Raw genomic sequence first — 19,602 nt, forward strand, 5'->3', positions numbered from 1 at the left:
CAAAATAAAACAAAAACAACAAAAACAAAAACAGCAATATACAGCCCAAAGGTTATTTTGCTGCTTTAAATATCTATTTAATATTTCACATATTTAGGCCTATGTACTTTTTAACATAAAATATGAATATTTCACATCAACTTAAGTAATAAAAATTTCAACACCACATTTGATTAAAACAAATTTTCGAGACGAATTTTTAGTAAAAAACAACACGCAGTAGAAAGGATGTAGAAAAAAAACTTTTAGCAAAAAAACTGCTTTGTAAAATCTCTATTATTGTTATTAACTATTTATTGTTGTATATTTTTATATATATTTTATATATATTTTATATATATTTTATATATATTTTATATATATTTTATATATATTTTATATATATTTTATATATATTTTATATATAATTTATATATATTTTATATATATTTTATATATATTTTATATATATTTTATATATAATTTATATATATTTTTATATATATTTTATTATATTTTATATATATTTTTATATATATTTTATTATATTTTATATATATTTATACATATTTTTATAATATTATTATATTGTTATATTATTATTTTATTGTTAAAATTATTATTGATGGTTTTTATTTAGGTAAAAAAAAAATGTTTTCTTATTAAAGTGATTAATTAAGCTTTAAACATCGGAATATAATTATTCAACTTGTTGTGTCAAGTAAAAAAGAAAAGATCTTATATTTTCGCCACCGGAAAAAAAATGCAACTTTAGATTATGAGAATCGCAAGTATTTTTCTAATTGTGAAGGAAACATTGCATTTGCTAATCTAATTGTGGCGAGTTCTCTTTGAACTAACGTATACTTACTTATACACCAAGTTTGTAAAGCCGGGTTGAGGAGCCAGGCATACTTTGAAATTTATTTCGAAAATCTGCTTGTTTTGATTTTATTTATATTTTTTAACAAAAGCGTAATTGCCTTTCTTTCAAAATCAGCGAATCAAATTGCTCATATTTCTGCTTATTCTGAGCTTGAATAGGGTTTCAAAATTTGCAGCCGGGAATCGAAAATACAACTTTGCTGCTACAGGCATTTTGGTAATCATTAACTTATCGCAGCGTAGTTGAGTAAACTGAGCTGCGCCGGCTAAAAAATTAAGTTAGATAATCATAACCATATATTAAATATTGAGTGTGACGAACCGTTGCAATGCTTTTAGCATTGATTGGTGTCGTCAGCCATTCTTTTAACGCAACATACAAGTTTTAACAAGTTTTTAAACAACAACAAAGAATTTGGTTGCATAAATGTAAAGTATTTTTTAATTTAAAAAATCAATAAGTATGTAAGAAATTTTTTTTTACAAAATTCGACGTATGCTCCTACAGAGAAGAAAATGACGTTATTTAAAACATTTTATCGTTAGTTTAACGTTTTAAACTTCATCTCAGCATAAAACCTTTCTTTGTCTTTCACCGAATATTTGTTTAAAAGTTTGAAAAAATATTTGTTTGTCGAATTCTGTGAAACTGGAGCTAATAAAAGAAATTGCATAACAAACAAAGCAAACTTAAAAAAAAAAATTATTACAATTAATTTGCTTTACAGAAGATAAAAAAAAAGAGCAGCGCTAGGTTATTTTGGTGTTTAAAATTAGTAACCTTTTTAGACATGAAGCAAACTCGTGGTGTTTATACTTATATAAAATAGGAATGCTTCACAAAACATCATGAAAACTTGAAAAAAATTGAGAAAACCCGAAAACTTTTATTTTGCCTGTTTTTTTATCTGAAACTAAATTTATATTCATTAATACATTTTAAATTTAATGTAATGTTTTTTTATAGTTATCTGAAACTGAATTTATATTCATTAACAAATTTTAAATTTAATGTAATGTTTTTATCTGAAATTATGTAAAGTTTAAAACCAGCTTACGTTGTAATTAAAAGTTTTGTAATTTCTCACATTCGAGATAATAAATAAATAAAAAATATCAATGAGTACAAATTTAATTAAGGATTGTAACGAAAAAAGCTAATTTATAGCTTAAAATTAAGCCAAACAGGCTAACATTTTTAGTAATTTTTTATTACCAGACTCCAATTGAAAACCTATTGCCGCTCTTGTGAAAGTAACTGAGAATTAACCTTTAAAATCGTTGGAATGAAAATTATAGTTGACGTTCTCTAAATTTTCCCTCTTAGGAGCACTTGTGGGTTTTTTACTTAAAGTGTTGGGAAGATTATTTGGCAATCGCAATGTTAAAGGTTTATAACCAGACGTATTTAGAAAATTTTCTTCGAAAGGATGACCAGGATGAACATTTCGATCTAAATGTTAGATAGAATTACAAATATATTTAAAATCGTTTTTAGCATAGTCAGCAAAGTTTAACAACCCACCTAAAAAATATATTTATTTTATTTATAAAAATATATTTATTTTATACATCCTCATCAATTACAGAACTTTATGAAACTACAAATACTGAACTTGAAAAAATAAACAGTTGGTTAAAATCTAACAAATTATCGCTAAACACAGAAAAAACCAAATACATTCATTTTCATTCTAACCTTAATACCACCCGGTTTACCTTCGCTAAATATATATACTAAAGAAAAAGAGAACCCAAGCAACTAAACTTCTAGGGATAATTATTAGTGAAAACATCTCATGGAAATCACATATAGATATATTAATTACTAAAATATCAAAAAACATTGTTATCCTCTACAAAGCTAGTTCTATACTGTCTCCTGATAATTTAAAGTTTCTATACTTCTCTTTCATACAAAGCTACTACATATACGCTAATGTTGCATGGGGGAGTACTCATTGATCCAAACTAACCACACTATATCGAAAACAAAAACATGCTGCGAGAATAGTTTTTAATAAGGATAGACTCTAGCATGCTGAGCCACTTTTAAAAAATTTGAAAGCATTAAATGTATATCAAATCAATATACTCCAAAATTTGTTCTTTATGCTTAAATATAAATTTGGACTTGTTCCTTCTCACTTTTCAAAGAATTTCTTCCAAAATAGCAAAAATAGATACCATACCAGAAGAACGGGAAACTTTAACGTACCTTTTAAAAAAACAAATCTCTCGCGCTTTTCTATTTCGTACCGTGGTCCTTGTCTATATAACAAATTAATATCCAAAAATACTCAACTGGAAAAATTGAATAACTTAAATACTCTGAAAACGTAATAACGTTTTCAGAGTATTTAAGTTATTCAATTTTTCCAGTTGAGTATTTTTGAAAAAAAGATCTCATTTTAAACATTAACAACTTTATGAATTTTTATTAACCCCAAAACATTTAAAACTATGTATAGAACTAATTTTGTTCCGAAATCAATGTAAACTCTAATAACTCTAAAAACTCTAAATAACTCAAAAACAACAGCAATAACTATCAAAAGCATTTGTATATACTAAAAATAAATTTATAACTATCCTAGACTTTTGAATGTAGTCAAGTACTTAACGTAGTGATGCAATTTGGAACAACTTACAATCTCCGTGCGGATTGTGCATACGGTATGGTGCTTGTTGACTATGATTCTCATTTAAATCGTGGGTGTGCAAATGTTTTCCATATTGATCAGCGTTTCCATTAACTTGAAATGGGTATATTTGATCAAACTCGCCATCAAATATGCTCCCATATTGTGGTTCATTTTCATAGTCACCGTTGTCATATCGATGTTCTTTGTTTATATAATGATCGTTAGGATAATTCTTATTTATTCCCAAACTTCCTTTTGGTGGTTGGAAATGTTTGATTATTGAGTCTAGCATGTATAAATAAATATATATATATATATATATATATATATATATATATATATATATATATATATATATATATATATATATATACATACATATATATATATATATACATATATATATATATATATATATATATATATATATATATATATATATATATATATATATATATATATGTATATATATATATATATATATATATATATATATATATATATATATATATATATATATATATATATATATATACTTTCAAATTATTATTAAACAAAAAAAATCAACAGATTTTAATATTACCTACTGATTTATTTCCTATATTTTGGGAAATTCCACCAAGCCAACTAATTTTACCCGCACCAGTAGAACTTGTAATGTTTAATAGCGGTGTTACCTGAGTATCGTTTAAACGATTTAACTGGTTGATATTGTAAGTATTTTTGTTCATTTTATTTGGATAAGAACTCGATGAACTTCCCGAAGAACTTCCTGCTGATGACTTACTAGATGATGAAGATGAGGAGGAGGAAGAAGAAGAAGAAGAAGACGAAGAAGAAGACTTACTGCCAGTTCCAGATGATGTTTTAAACGATGAAGAATACGGTTCATAAGGTACAGGATACAAAAGATCACTGACTGAAAAAATCAGCTTTTATATATGTGTATATATATATATATATATATATATATATATAAATATATATATATCGTCGCCTTAGAGGGCAGAGGTTCTATCTCCATGTTGTGCTCAAATTCAATAAGAGGAATAAATTTGTGCGAGTTTTGAGACCCGCTGCCTAATCTGATTCTAGCACTTAAAATAGATGTCCCTAAAGTCATAGTTGAATTTGAGCACAACATGGAGATAGAACCTCTGCCCTCTAAGGCGGCGATATATATATATATACATATATATATATATATATATATATATATATATATATATACATATATATATATATACAGATATATATATATATATATATATATATATATATATATATATATATATATATATATATATATATATATATATATATATATATATATATATATACATATATAATATTATATTATAATTTGTATTACTATTAACGTATTTAGGATCAAACTTTAAATCATAACGTGTTTGATGATTGTAATTATGTAGATGCGGAAGAAAAAGGTTTGATCTTTGCAACCTTAACAAACCTAAAAGGAAAAAAAAATCTTCAAACTTTAAAATTCAACTAAAATTTAATTCAAACTACATATTCAACAAAAAGTGTTTTAACAAATTTAAATTTAAAAATTGTTTTACAGTTAAAAATGTTTACGATAATTTATTAAATTATCAAGAATTACTTACATAATATTTAAACCTTAATTAATAAAATTTTACTTTAAGAATATACATTATACATTACTAATAGGCAAAATAAGTTTTTTCAAAACACCATTAACCTTTTTGTTAATGATAATAGCAGAAACATTGTTACAAGGGTCACCGTTAAAACTCTGAGTTTGATTTGACCAATAGACACCTCATTCCCAAGCCTCATATGAGTTATCAACCGTCTTTTTGTGTAAACTATGACAAAACTTTAAATTTCCTAAAAACTAAGATGTTACAACCCACACACTAATGTAAAATAATAAAAAATAAAAAAAGGTGTGGCCTTGAAATGAGGTATCAGCTACATATGGTCTTAAATAATGAGGTACTACTTTTTAATTTAAATGTTATAGATCAACAAAACACGAAAAAAATTAAGTAAATGATATAACAAACATATTTTTATATAAATAGTGAATTATAATTTTATAACATATGATAATTTTATGAACAAATAAGTCGTATTTATGATACCAGAAATACCCAAAACATTTTTTAAGTTGATTTTTTATACTTTTATGTATTTTTTAATTACTATTTGTTATTTGTGTGACACTTATGTTTTTGTTTACGTAGTATGTAATGCATAGGTTTCACTATCATATGTGTACACCCCCTACTGACAATAATTATAAAAACCCCACCTGGTATATTATGTTTTATTCACTTGTTTGAAACCAGTATGCAACACTTATTTGAAACTTCTTTTACAAGTTAATCTCGCAATTTTAATAGTTTTTGACTCATCCGTTTGAAAACTGGACTTGATGTTTTGCACGGTTATGGTATTGTACGGTTTAAAAACTTGTTGTATATTAAAAAGTATAATTATTTTTTAATGAAAATTATGATTATTGCTTTTTAAAAAAATAGTTTTTAATTATAATTAAATAACAAAAAACAACTTTAACTACATGGTTTTTTGACACTGTATCTTTAATATATTTTGACATTATATCAATTACATATTTAAACAATTTGCTGTAAATTTACTCAGAGAATACCTATCATCTATTTTTATTAAAAAAGTCGCTAATAAAAAGAAAAAAATATTTGCGCAAAAATAAAAAAAATTTATTAATTTTGTTTACATTTAAACACAATAATTTAAATGGAATAATTTAAGTGTAATAACTTTTTGTTATTATGACATAAAGTTGTAGCAGTTGATTTCCGAAAAAGAAAATAAAAGAAATATTTTTATGATAAATGCAAATTCAAGCTCTAATTCTCTATTCCAAATTCTGATAGTTTTAAAAAATGCTAGTCTTTAGCTTTACTGTACTAGACTGTACATACTGTGTACTACACTGTACACACTGTGTATTAGACTATACACTGTGTACTAGACTGTAAACACTGTGTACTAGACTGTACACAGTGTATACTAGATTGTATACACAGTGTACTAGATTGTACACACTGTGTACAAGACTAAACACACTGTGTACACATTATGTACTAGACTGCACTCACTGTATACTAGACTATACACATTATGTACCAGACTGTACACACTATGTACTAGACTGTACACACTGTGTACTAGACTGTATACTATACTGTACACACTGTGTACTAGACTGTAAACTACACTGTATACTATACTGAACGCACTGTGTACAAGACTGTACACATTTTGTACTAGACTGTACACACTGTGTATTAAACTGTGCATCTAGTGCACTCTTGCTGTATAATAAGCTGAAATTTAAGATTAAATAAAAATAAAAACAAAAAAGACTATATGATTAATTACAAAAAAACTTTAATTGCTCTGACCTTTGTAAAATACTACTACGTCTAATATATATTAAGTTATAGTAACCAAGGCGTATTACGGTGGAATTAAATATTGTTCATAAATATAATTATTTACAGCAATTAGTGATACTTTTATACTTCTATAGATACTTCTATTAAGATTTTGTGGATGCTACATACGTCTGCTATTGTTATCAAGATTGTCTTCGTCTGAGTCGCTATCTTCAAACTTTTGTTCCATTAGATTTTCGTTTTGAGCTCTTTCTGTCATTCCTCCTAGTCCGCGACCCATTAAACCAGCTAAACAAATTTGAATTACAGCGTTTATCGTAAATGAAGAGGTATCTTTAAAACTTATAAGAAAAGTGAAAAAATGAAACTCTTAGAGTTATAGATATAAAATAAGGAATTCTTAAAAAAAGATAAACAGATTGCAGGTAAATTTAAATTTAATTTTTTATTATTTATTTTATTATTTGATTTTTTATTTTCTTTGCAATTTAATTAAAATGATATAAAATTAACATAAAACTTACATTCAAATTCCTGCTCACTTATTTTATAACCTCCTAAAGAAAGTTCAATTGGATAAAAAACTAAATAAATCTTCCTCTCTAACTAACCGCCCCTCCCGCCAAAATCTTTTCAATTTTTTTTTATATCTGAAAAAATAAATATAAAAATAGATATTATATAAAATATTTATATTACTCATGAGAAAAAAATGTGCGATAATAGACTAGATTGATTTTTTATACAACAAATTGAAACAAATGCAAATGTTTTTTTTTTTTTAATGTCTTAAGTGACCATAACGAAACGCTCCGGGAACTGTTTTTTATTTAGGGAATAAATTGTATACGCGGAATTAGGAATCCGGATTAGAAATCTTTTATAAATTCAAGATGATCTAACATTTTTTTCACACAGCACCACGGAAAAGAGTTTAGCAAGAAAGTTCACAGCGTCTTACTATGCCGCATATATGGCCAAAGCAAGCCTCGAATCTCTTGATTCTGAAGCCAACACTCTAACCACTCGCCACAATTGCTCAAAAATCAAAGATAAAAAAAATAATAATAATAAAAAGGGGGTCAGGCTAAATGTATATGCAAACCTGGTGATAAAACATTAAAAAAAACATACCTTATGATTATGATACGCGTTAAATTTAAAGTTAGATTAGTAGTAAACACTCTCACTTTATCACACATGCACACAAGCACGCACTCACGCACGCACGGACACGCATATTCATACACTCATATAATTTACTTACATATAGTTTCACTTATAAGTGAAACTCTAAAATTAAAAAAAGAAACAATTACGTCTTTTAGCACCAACAAGTTAGTTAAATTTGAAAGATGAAAATAGAAAAAAAAAGTTGGTTAAAATTTTACCTCTTAAATATCATTGTGACTTCATAGTTTTGACTATAGAAAATAACTTTTTACGTCATTAGTTCTAGGTTTTAGACTTGTTTAAACACAATTTTAATTAAAACAATGTTTAGAGATGTTAACGTAACAATCGTAAATGTCAATTACCGTTTAGGTGAGAACGACCCGTTGCTTTTTCTTGGCGAAACAGTGCTAAACAACAAATGACAATAAAATTATACCTAAAGTTTAAGCTTAGTTCCTGGTTAAAGGTATGATCTAAAATATTTTGCTTTAACAATTCTTAATAATGACTTTAATTTTTTTTAAATATTTGAAATTTCAAATATCTACTACAATCTGCAAAATGTCTACTATAGTCTTCAAAATGTTTAGTAGTCAGCAAAATATTTAATAAATTGTTTTTTTAAAATAGTAACAATTCAAAGTGGTATATAAATGTTACTTGGATTTTCTGGTGTTAAATTTTTCCATGTGTGACCCCATGTTCTAGGTACTGATGATCGGCTAGCAGAATTTTGATCAAAAGACATAGGTGAGAATATCTGTAATTCAGCGCCTAAATAAAAATTTTAAAAAACAGTCGCAAAAAAAACACGAGTAAAGTGAAAAACGTTTTTTTACTAGCTTTATTAGTTTAACTGTACTCGCAAAATTTTCTAAAATTTTAAATTATTAATTAATTTACTTATATTGAAAATAAAATTTAGCAAGAATGAGAAACCATGTTACGTTGGATTGCAAATAAGCATACAACAGCTATGATTTTGAGTGGTAAAACAACTTTATTTGTTTTTAAAGGTGCTTAGTTTTACAGAGTATAATATTTAGTACTTTATTTTGTAACGCATATACCATGTATACATTTGACTAAAGAGCTCCACAAGGTCTTTAGTCAAAATAGCGATATTTTTTAGACTTATAAATGAGTCTTTACGGAATACCATAACTTGACGCAAGTTGTGCGACACCATGAAACTGTTTTGTAATATTTTTGTGAAATTTTATCTTTATTTTAGATCTATATTATTTATATTTACAGTATATATTATATTACAGTATACAAGCTTTCGTGTTTAATATACTTTTGTTAATATTTGAAGATAACCGGAACATAATTTGGTTTCTTTCAATTTTTTTCTTTTTTTTAATAAAATGTTTTTTAATAAAATTGATATCTAGGTTTACAATTTCTTGAAAAATATGGTAATCATATTGTTGAGCTAGTATTTTAAACGTTTTTTTCTTTGACTTTGCAATGCTAAACAAAGTTCCATGTAAAATTTCAATTAAAAAAAATATTTAGCTTGTGCTATAATTTATTTAAAACATGAATAACAGCAGAGGGCTAGATCTTTTTTATTAATTTTTTATCTATGAACTTTTTAAATAAATATCAGATTCAAAATAATAATAATAAAAATAATATTATTAAAAAATAGAACAGATTTAATAAAAGTTCTGTATTTTTGTTTTATTCGAACAATTCAGATTAAAAATGAAATTCGACAGAACTAAGAGTAGTGCCACATAAAGACTCGTATTAAAAAAAGATTTCTTATAGAAAAAGAAATAATAATTAATGTAGCCTATAATTGTTGCATTTGTACAATTGATTTGAAAAATTTGTGGTGCCTCCCCTACCCTAGTTCATATGTTGAAAACTACTGGACTACTCTTTTGGCTTATTATACCGACTAATATTTGGTACCAGCTAAAAGTAATACTAAATCTTTGGCTAAAATAGTTCCCAAAATAAACAGTAAAAAATATTTATATTAAATTTTCACTTAATAATACATTATTATTAATTTTTATGGTTTGTGTTAACTTAACCAGGGGTGGAGTAAGTTGGCACAAACTATAAAAATGAATATTTATGTACTATTAAGCGCATTTTTTTTTTTTTTGAGGCCCAAAAAAAAGCTCCAAAATATATTTATTATAATGAATGTAAGTTTAAAATGTTACCTAAATTCATATTCTTTAAGACTGTACTGTACAATATTTACAAAAAAATTTGCTGTTAGGGCATCAGAGTTCAATGAGTAAAAATAGAGGCAACTAGCCCTGGTAACACTACTAACAAAAAAAAAAGGTATTAGACCAAAATTTTGTTGAATATAGCATACATTTAGTGGAATATAGCATATTTTTAGTGGAATATAGTAATTTTTAATGGACTATAACATATTTTAAGAGGAATATAGTTTATTTTTAGTGGAACATAGCATATTTGTAGTGCAGTATAGCGATTTTTTGGAAAAATATTTATTTTGCGACTTTTCTTTTGAAGCAACTTAATTTATAAGGAGTTTTCAAAATATTTTTTTTTTCCATATTTATATTTGATCAAAAGTTTGAACTTGGGGATCAATAATCAACCAAAAATAAAAAAATACCATTGAATTTTGCATATAAAAAGTTTAAAAAATAAGTAAACTATAATTAATATTGAGTTTTTCAACAAAAGATTTTATTAACTGCTTCAAGCACTTATTTATAATAATAATAACAATAATAATACTAAATACTAGTAATAATAATAATTATTATTATTGTTATAATAACAATAATAATAATAATAATAATAATGATAACAATAATCAAATACTCAATAATAATTATAATATAATAAATAATAATAATAAAATAAGATAAAAAATGGTTTTCATTAGTGAGTGAAAATTAAATGGAGTTGAGTCAAATTACCAATTGTTTTAGAGAAATTCTTAAAAAGCACCTTATAAAAATGAAACAAATACAAAAATTGGTTACATCAAAAGTTTAAAACCAATCGAAATAGTGGAAAACTTCTAATAAAAGACAAAAAGGTTTAGAAAGATTTTTCATTATTCAATGTGCTGAATCGTGTCATCAAAAATTAAAAAGATTTACACCATTTGTTTGTTCAGCTGATATTTGATCAGCATTAATTTAGAGCGCTATTATATATTAAAAAATAATAAAAATGAGTCAAAAAATAACGGACAATTTGTACATTAGTAAAAACTGTATAAATATATGGTGCTATCAAATATGGTAAAATTGAGTCTACTTGACAACTTTGTAAAACCAGGTTTTTTCCAATTTTGTATCTAAGTAAGTGATTGTTACTTTTCGTAAGTGTTTTGTAAGTGGTTGTAACATTTCGTAAATTTTAACTGCTCTTGTAAGTTTTTTTGTTATTAATTGCTACCTTGTTAGTGATTGCTACCTTTTCATGTTTCTCACCTTATTTTACAATAAAGAGCATCAAACTGGTCCACCATAATTCACAAAATAAACTTTTGTTTAAACCAAAGTTTATTTACAAAATAAAATTTTGCGGAACACAAAAGTTTATTTGCATACTATGTAAATAAGTCCAGTTTGATGCTTTTGAAATACTCTATATGGTTATTGCTTTACATGTTTGGATAAAATTTATACAATATTTTTCACATATTTCATATAAAAACAAATTTAAACAATAGAGAGTAAGAAAAATGGTCAAAAAAGTTTACGGCATAAAATTTTATCCAACTATTAATGTTCAAAACGAAACTTTTTAGAGTTGATTTCCCGCAGTTTGTGGAGCAGGAATAGGAACAAACAAAATCGACCCGAAGTTTTTGCAGAAAAGTGTTTTCTGACCAAAAAGAATTAAACAAAGTATTAATTATAACAAAGTGTAACCTCAAAAGTGACTCTAAAATAGACACACTGATTAAAATAATTAAAAACACATTAATATTTATTAAAATGCCGTCAACAGATCACAAAGTTCTTGCGCATTGCGCAGAAATAACGATCAACTTACCAGTTCTCTTGGGAGTTTTAGCAAAAGAAGCATCTGAATGAAGAAGCAAATATTACAAGCAACACGTGAAACACATGCTCAAAAGTATTATTTTAACATGCGAGTTTCAAAGACGTTTTCAATCGTGCTATGAGATCTTCCGATCCTCTTGTAAGCTCGATTTCTTTGGAATCTAGATGAATGAAGAAAGTTTTGCTTACGCTTGTAGAAGCGTTTTTTAAATTTTAGAAAAACTGGACAAAATTGTTAATTCAAAAATGAATTTATGAACAATTTAGAAGAGGTTAAAGAAGGTTATTTAGAAGATGAAACATCAATACGCGAAACAAGTGTAATAATGTTATTAAAAACTTTTAGACTTTTGTTAATAACATTAAAACCTTTTTTAATGTTACTAACAAAGGTAAATTTCTTAACAATTAATAACTTATTGCTTTCTGTGGCAGTGTTTTTCCTTGCGTTTTTGATGTAATTTTTGAAAAGAAATTATTTTTAAATGTTTTTTGTAGCTAAAGTAAGTTTGAAATCCATAAGTTCTCTTTTAATTTACAATTCCCCCTTCCCCTCAGGCATTAATGTCCTGGTTTACTTTGTTTAGGTTTGTGGGATTAGCGAGCTACGATAAATGTAACCTGTTCAACAAAACAATTTAATTAATAAAAATTAATTCTGATATAACAGAACAGCTAACTCAATATATTTCCAAAAACAATTTTGAAAGTTTTTATGTTTAAAACTTGTACTTTTCTTAAAAATAACTAAAAATCCGAAACGTTTTAAAACGTTGCGCCATTTAGGTGTTTAGCCAAAAAGGTTAATAAGTTGTTTCTGTAAATGATGAAAATAAAAATAAAATTTTAAAATTAATTCTTGAAAATTTCTTTGGCTACTCATTTTTATGAAAACACAGCATAGTCCTTTGAATGGTCAAATTGTCTTTTTATGCCTAATAATGGAATGAAGTAATGTTGGTTCTAGCGTTATCTTCGATAAATTACCTTAAATATTTTGTTCTTAACTAATAGCGAATTTCGGTTGTATAAGAGTTATCTCGTGATAGAACCCAGGCTCCGCAAAATCTTTTATCGATTAACTATTCTTCTCCGTAAATTTAATTTACACGTAAAATCTCGTATTTTCTGAGTGAAGATTTGCTATTTGCTCATTTTGTAACAAAATATTTTTAAAAAATTTTTTGTATTAGATATTTTGAATGTTGTGAATGTAAATTAATATTAAGAAAAATTGTCTTTATTTATTAGATAAACTATATTTAACAAATGTTGCTATGTTAATTGTAATCTATTAACGAATTTTGGTATATTAATTTAATTTTAAGTTAATTAAGTTTTTTGGTATATTAATTTTAAGTTAATTAATTTTAATCTATCGCAATTAGCTTCGAAACAAAAAAAATTAAAAACTTCGTCACACACTTAGATTACCGTTGGTATTTTTGATTCTGAAATTAACTTAAATTTTATATATAAATTTCGAGTTTTACTGAAATCTATTTTAGCGTCTAAAAGATATGATCATATCTTATAAGCATAACATTTTTTACATGTTTTACCGTTCAGAAAAATCTCAAAAAAGCTTTTTGAATCAAATGCTTAATTGAAAACTAAATGTTAAAATAGAATACCTAGTTTGTCTTTAAATGATATTCGTGCTATCTTGTTTTTCTTCCCTTGAGCTTGAGTTGCTGTTAAAACAAATTTTAAACGTTTCAGTAACGTTTCACTAACGTGTTATTAACGTCTTAATAACATTTCATTTACGTAATAAGTTAATTTAATCCTTTATGTGTAAATTATAGCTAAAATAATAATAAAATAATAACGTAATGAAAATTTTTTGAATTTTTTTTATCCTATACTAAAATATTTATTGAATTTTTAATTTCATATGTTAATTGCAACACAACACATTTTTTGCAAATATATCTAAATATTATAATACTGGTTTGGCTAAAAAGAAATGAGCAGTTTATCTAAAAATTCCTAGAATGTTCTGGAAGCTTTTAGCCGATCAAGTCAGTTAAAATTTCTGAATTACAACTGTTGCCTGTTTTATGACTTTCAATTTTGAAAGTGAGATTACTCTAGATGGAAAGTAAGACTATTCTTGATTGCTTAAATGCACAATCTGATAAACATGATCAAAAAATGAAGAATAAGATGGCTATCAAATGAAGAACATTCACTAACGTTATTTATATATTAGTCTACTTGTCTAATAACATGGTCGTAACTTTTAGTGCTTAAAAGTTATATGTTATGTCTACCCCCACCTAAAGAGATGGTTGTATATTTTTATATAGGAAACATTGCATAGTACAAGTGCAGAGTTTACTTATGTTGGGTACAAGTGCAGAGTTTACTTATGTTGGGTACAGAGCATACATAGAATGAGTATAATAACAGTAAAGCTTTATGTGTTATATAAAAAAAGCTGAATAAGCTAAGTGGTGTAATAAGCTTAATATTAGTAAAGTGAACTTGTTATTCATGTAAATCTCAGAAGCTTATTTTCAGTTTTAATTTGCATCTTCAACAAGTTTAGCATGTAAGATTCTTCTTGGTTTTTTAAATGCTCAACTATTGTCTGTACGGCACTACTTGCTTAATGAGTCCCTCACAACTCAAAGCCACGTCAAATATATGCAATTGGATAAATCAGGGTTCAGTGTCTTAGGCGACAACAAAGCGTTGGTTATAACGCTTTTGTAACGACAATTTACTGTTGCGAGATCAACTCGAATCTAGCAGATCAATGGAATCGAATATGCATTAATTAAAGCAACTATTTTAAACTCTGTGTTTCCAATACATGTTTGCAAAACCAGCATGGTATTTACCGGCAATTTAACATTAACATAAATATACTAAAATAAAACACAAATTACTTTTATCATTAAGCATGTATTTGAAATTTTTAAATTAATATAATTTTTTTATGCCCACTTGATGCTTACAACTAAATTTTATGTAAAGTTGAGAATGCAGCTTCATTTTAAGTGTATTTGAGCATCCGGACTATTGTAACTAATAAAATTTAAAAAAATAATTGTTCCATGGTGTCTCTGACAAACAGATAAAAAATAGCTCGTTCTGTAAAATGTACTTAATTGTTTTTACCAATGTCACCGCAAGAACAACAGAGTGATTTGACAATTAACGCAACAAAAGGAACTTTTTTTTAACCAGAAATACCAATGGAAAAATGAGTTTTGTGAAATAACAGAGAAAAAACTTCAAAAATTTTACTAACATCGGGTTTTTGCGAAATAACGGAGAAAAAATTAAAAAACGTCGCTGATTACCCAAACTTTATGCTTTGTTTTCTAAAAAGTGTCATATTTGATAATAGATTAAATTTCAATTTAAACTTCTCATTTTTTTAAATTTTTTTTTCAGCTGATACACAGCATAAAACATTAAAATAATTACTTCGCCTACTGCATGTTTCTTGTTTATTTTATAAAGAGCTTTCTTTTACAGCAAAAATGTAAAAAATGCAACTATATGAAACCATGATAATTGAATGAGCTTCTACAGTAAAAATTTCACAACTGCAGTTGAAATGCGTATGATGAGCTATTGTATCAGCTAACGTTTACAAATCTTACACAAAATGATTTTTTGCATCTGAATTTTATTTACGGATATCTTACGTATCTAATAAATTGAAGTTAAAACATTGGAGTGCAAAACTTTAGCAATTTTAATAAAAAAACTTTCCTATCTTTACTTTTGGCATTGTGGTTCATCCTCTTCCGGCTAATTGTCATATGGAGGCCACATACCAAGATCCACACAAGACAATTTCAGCTCACTAAAGAGCATCATTACTCGTCTTCAAAGACGACAAAAGCAAAAGTAAAAAAAAAAAATTTTTTGATAAGAATTGAAGTATAGCTGGGTAAAAGTAAGAAGTACTTGTGTTAGAAAGATAGCAAATAGAAATGCAGAAAATCCATTTAAGAACCACAACAACTAAAAAAAGTTCTTTATTACGTATTCAAAAGATTCTGTGTGCGTTTTTTCCCGTAAAAATAATGCAATTTTTAATGAAAGAAATATTAATTTTATTTTATATTATTTATTAAATATTATTGTTATTATCTAAACTTTTGCACAGCACTATTTGTTGTAGCAAATCTCAGCGTTTGATTTTCTATGAATTTTTAGAAAGTTTATGGATGTTACTTAAATTTAGAACTCAACATTTTTTCCACACATTTTCTTCAGATTTAGCGGTCCAGTAAAGTAATCTACTTAAATAAATCAAGAATGATTATGGCAGTTATATTTATTTAGTTATAAATTTTTTTTGAGGATTATGACGTCATAATTATTTGATGCTCATACTTAAATGAATCGTCATTAGAAATAAATTAATTTAATCTTGAATAACTGCTAACTAAAATAGTTACTAAAATTACCTCTTTCAGAATACGACAATGGCAGAATAACACCCAGGGGCATTGAAAAGTGAGCTAAAAACAATAGATAAAAAGGTGTGTCTACTTTTACAACTCTATTCATAATGGCAATTACTTTTTAAAAATAAAAATTAATTTCAAACCAATTAGAAATTTATTTTAAAGTTTTATTTTAAACCAATATATTATCAAGTATAACATCAAAAATACTATTATATATTTTTATTTTTAAAACAACTCCAATTTAAAAAAATATAAATTTAAAAAAATACAGTCATTTTTATGTTTAATATAATCCAACTTTAAAACAAGAGTTAGAGTTGTTTTGACTTTAAAATTTTACATCTGTGACAAAGTGACAAAAGGTTTGTACCTTTTAAATTTAAAATAATTGAAAAGTCTTAAAACAAGTTTTTCAACTCTTACTCGGTCACTGATCTTATTTTAAATTTTGTTAAAAGAAAACAAAAAGTATTAGATTTTCTTGTCATTTTTAGCTGCAAATCTTTACAATAATACATGTTTGGTAATGACAAGTAGTGATACATGATTGGTAGTCACAAGTTTAAGTTCTGCAAACAAAACTGATTGACAGAAGCATCTGTTAAACCATGAATATGCTAAGGCAGGTAAAGTGTCCACAAGGATGTTTTAAAAAGAAGCTTCATACACCCTATCTATTAAACATCTAATTTAATTTGCGGTCAAATCAAGTTTGGTAACTAAATATTTTAGCATAATTACAAATTTTAAGCTAAGAAACAATTTGTCCGCGATGTTTAACATGAATCCAAAGTGATCCAGTCAAAATTCCAGAGATATTTTCAAAAATTCTATTGTTGGACCAACATTATGTTATATCAGATTCAGTCATTTAAATTTGTATAAATACTTAAATCGTTGAAAATAAATCTTATTATTATTTTTATCATAAAACATTTTTTTTATAAAACGTTGACCAGACTCATACCTATATTATGCTAATTCAGTAATAGAAATTAATAACAAAAAAAAAAGTATTGTATACAGATTATACTTTGTGAAAGAATTTTAGTTCATTGAAGACATACTTTTAATAAAACTTTTCTTGAATGGGCTTTTCTCAATTTTTGATTCCTCATAATCTTCATCCACATCCATACCTGTCAATTATTAGAAGAAAAAGAAAATAAGAGGCAAAAGAAAAAGTATATATGAAGTATGTATGAAATGTAAGACGCCATGTTTCAATCATGCAGTTGTAAGTTCTTATCATGCTTGTTGTCATTGTATTGTTTTTTTTTAAATTATATCCTGTCAGCGTCGGCGCTAGATATCAAAGCTCCCCAAAGGCTTTTGCATTGGCCACATAGTGGACTAAATATAATCACATCAAATTTTTGTTATAACCCCAGGGCAGGAATTTATATACTAACGCCGGCTCTGTGCACTAATATGTAGGTTATTTTAGATTTTATCTATTATAAAAGTTTACTTACTGCGTTTATTAGTTGGAAAACTTCTTTTATGCTTTTTTTCCCATTTTAAGTCTGGCGGCATCGGCACCTCTAAATTATGTTAAAGCAGTTGAGACAATCACTATGAATCTCTAGAGAATATATTTGTTTAAACATTTACCGTTTCTATTGCGGTAACTTCCCTGTTCCCATATAACGTTGCCATAGCGATCTGTTGTTTGTTCCAGTACTAAATTAAATTCAAAGTTTTTCTATTAACATAATAAAAAATTTGGAACCCAATTATTACATTTAGCGTAATAAACGATGTATATTAATAATAAATTTATTTTTAAAAAGTAAATGCTTTTAAGGTTGCTTATGTCAGCATTATTAAAATTTAAAGGTAAATTGTTATATAAATTATAACTATTTTCACCTTCTTTGCAAAACGTACCTGAGGCAACCAGTGGAAAAACAAAGAAAAAGACGAATGGAATATGCCACATTTTGCACGTATAAAAAATTTCAACACATTTTTATGTTTCCAACTAAATATACAGCAAACGATAAGTGAATGAATAAGTGAATGAATAAAAATAAAACGCTTGAACGAATATTTTTATGCGCAATTTTAAAAATCTCAAAAAGTTAAAAATTTTATTAATTTGTCTCACTTTGTAACTACGAACTTTTCTTAGAATAAATTGCTAAAAAATAAACTCACATTTTTGAACGTAAATTTTAGATCTTGATTTTTTTTTTTAACTGATTTTATTCAATATTTCCATTGGCGAAATACTTTCTTCATTTCTAGCATTTTTATGACATTAAATGAAACACACTTTTTACCATTAGATATTTTTTTAAATTAGTTCATATAAAGGTGTAACATCTAACCAAGATACTACACCTAGATGTTACACCAAGATGTTAAACCAAGATGTTAAACCAAGATGTTACACCAATGTTTAATATTGTTATTTAATTTTAAAGCCTAAACTACACATTCACGTTATTTGCAAAATAACTTTTATTTATTGTAACTTACTTTCCTTGTTCTCAAAACATGGTTTTCAAAACAATCACTTCTGAACCATCACAAGTATCAATCACTTCTGATTGATACAGCTACATATATTTACGTATAAAAAAAGTTTAAATATACTGACCTATGAAAAGTCTTAGTTAAATTTAACTTAGTAAAGCTACATTTAGAACATTTATTTGGTGAAGCAACGTTTGGAACAATTATCGGTGAAGTTAGAACGATGCTAAACACAAGTGCAAAGTTAGTAACAAGTTTTAAAAATATTAAAATTAAGTTAAATGTTTTATTTTGATTTTCAGGGCCTATTTTTTTATTATTTATTATATTATTTTGTTCGACTTTGCAGAGTAATAGCTTTATAAACGCAATTAAAAATCATTGTAATTCTTTATATATATATATATATATATATATATATATATATATATATTTATTGTAAATAAAAATTATGTTAGTGTTTTTATTTACAAATAGTGTGCTCAATGGTCTTAAAGAACATATCAGTTATATTTTATAACTGCGTGTTAGTGTG

The 19,602-nt window shown here is 25.9% G+C and overlaps 1 protein-coding gene and 1 long non-coding RNA gene across 6 annotated transcripts in view; one reads left to right on the plus strand and one right to left on the minus strand.

Annotated features, from left to right (window-relative positions):
- Positions 1-1,278: 1,278 nt before the first annotated feature.
- Positions 1,279-18,622, minus strand: LOC100208347 (GATA zinc finger domain-containing protein 8). Of its 4 annotated transcripts, XM_065790880.1 has the most exons (15): positions 18,477-18,622; positions 18,201-18,269; positions 18,062-18,130; positions 17,654-17,725; positions 16,584-16,637; positions 13,782-13,841; positions 8,780-8,893; positions 8,482-8,526; positions 7,468-7,500; positions 7,112-7,231; positions 4,882-4,983; positions 4,093-4,428; positions 3,516-3,794; positions 2,135-2,317; positions 1,279-1,519 (listed from the first exon to the last, which is right to left on the minus strand). In XM_065790880.1, the coding sequence occupies exons 1-15, from the start codon at positions 18,526-18,528 to the stop codon at positions 1,407-1,409; spliced, it is 1,701 nt and encodes a 566-aa protein (XP_065646952.1). In that variant the 5' UTR covers positions 18,529-18,622; the 3' UTR covers positions 1,279-1,406. The 4 variants fall into 4 exon arrangements, with proteins under 4 accessions (XP_065646952.1, XP_065646954.1, XP_065646953.1 ...); XM_065790882.1 differs by lacking the exon at positions 17,654-17,725; XM_065790881.1 differs by lacking the exon at positions 13,782-13,841.
- Positions 18,623-18,698: 76 nt separating this feature from the next.
- The window catches only part of LOC136076937 (uncharacterized), a 3,687-nt gene continuing 2,783 nt past the window's right edge, over positions 18,699-19,602 (plus strand). Inside the window, exon 1 of one of the 2 annotated variants that reach the window (XR_010636701.1) lies at positions 18,699-19,310. This is a non-coding gene — a long non-coding RNA (uncharacterized LOC136076937). The remainder of the gene's footprint in view (positions 19,311-19,602) is intronic. The other variant, XR_010636700.1, reaches the window with a different exon arrangement.

This window comes from Hydra vulgaris, chromosome 02 (assembly GCF_038396675.1).
Source record: "Hydra vulgaris chromosome 02, alternate assembly HydraT2T_AEP".
Taxonomy (NCBI): Eukaryota; Metazoa; Cnidaria; class Hydrozoa; order Anthoathecata; family Hydridae; genus Hydra; species Hydra vulgaris.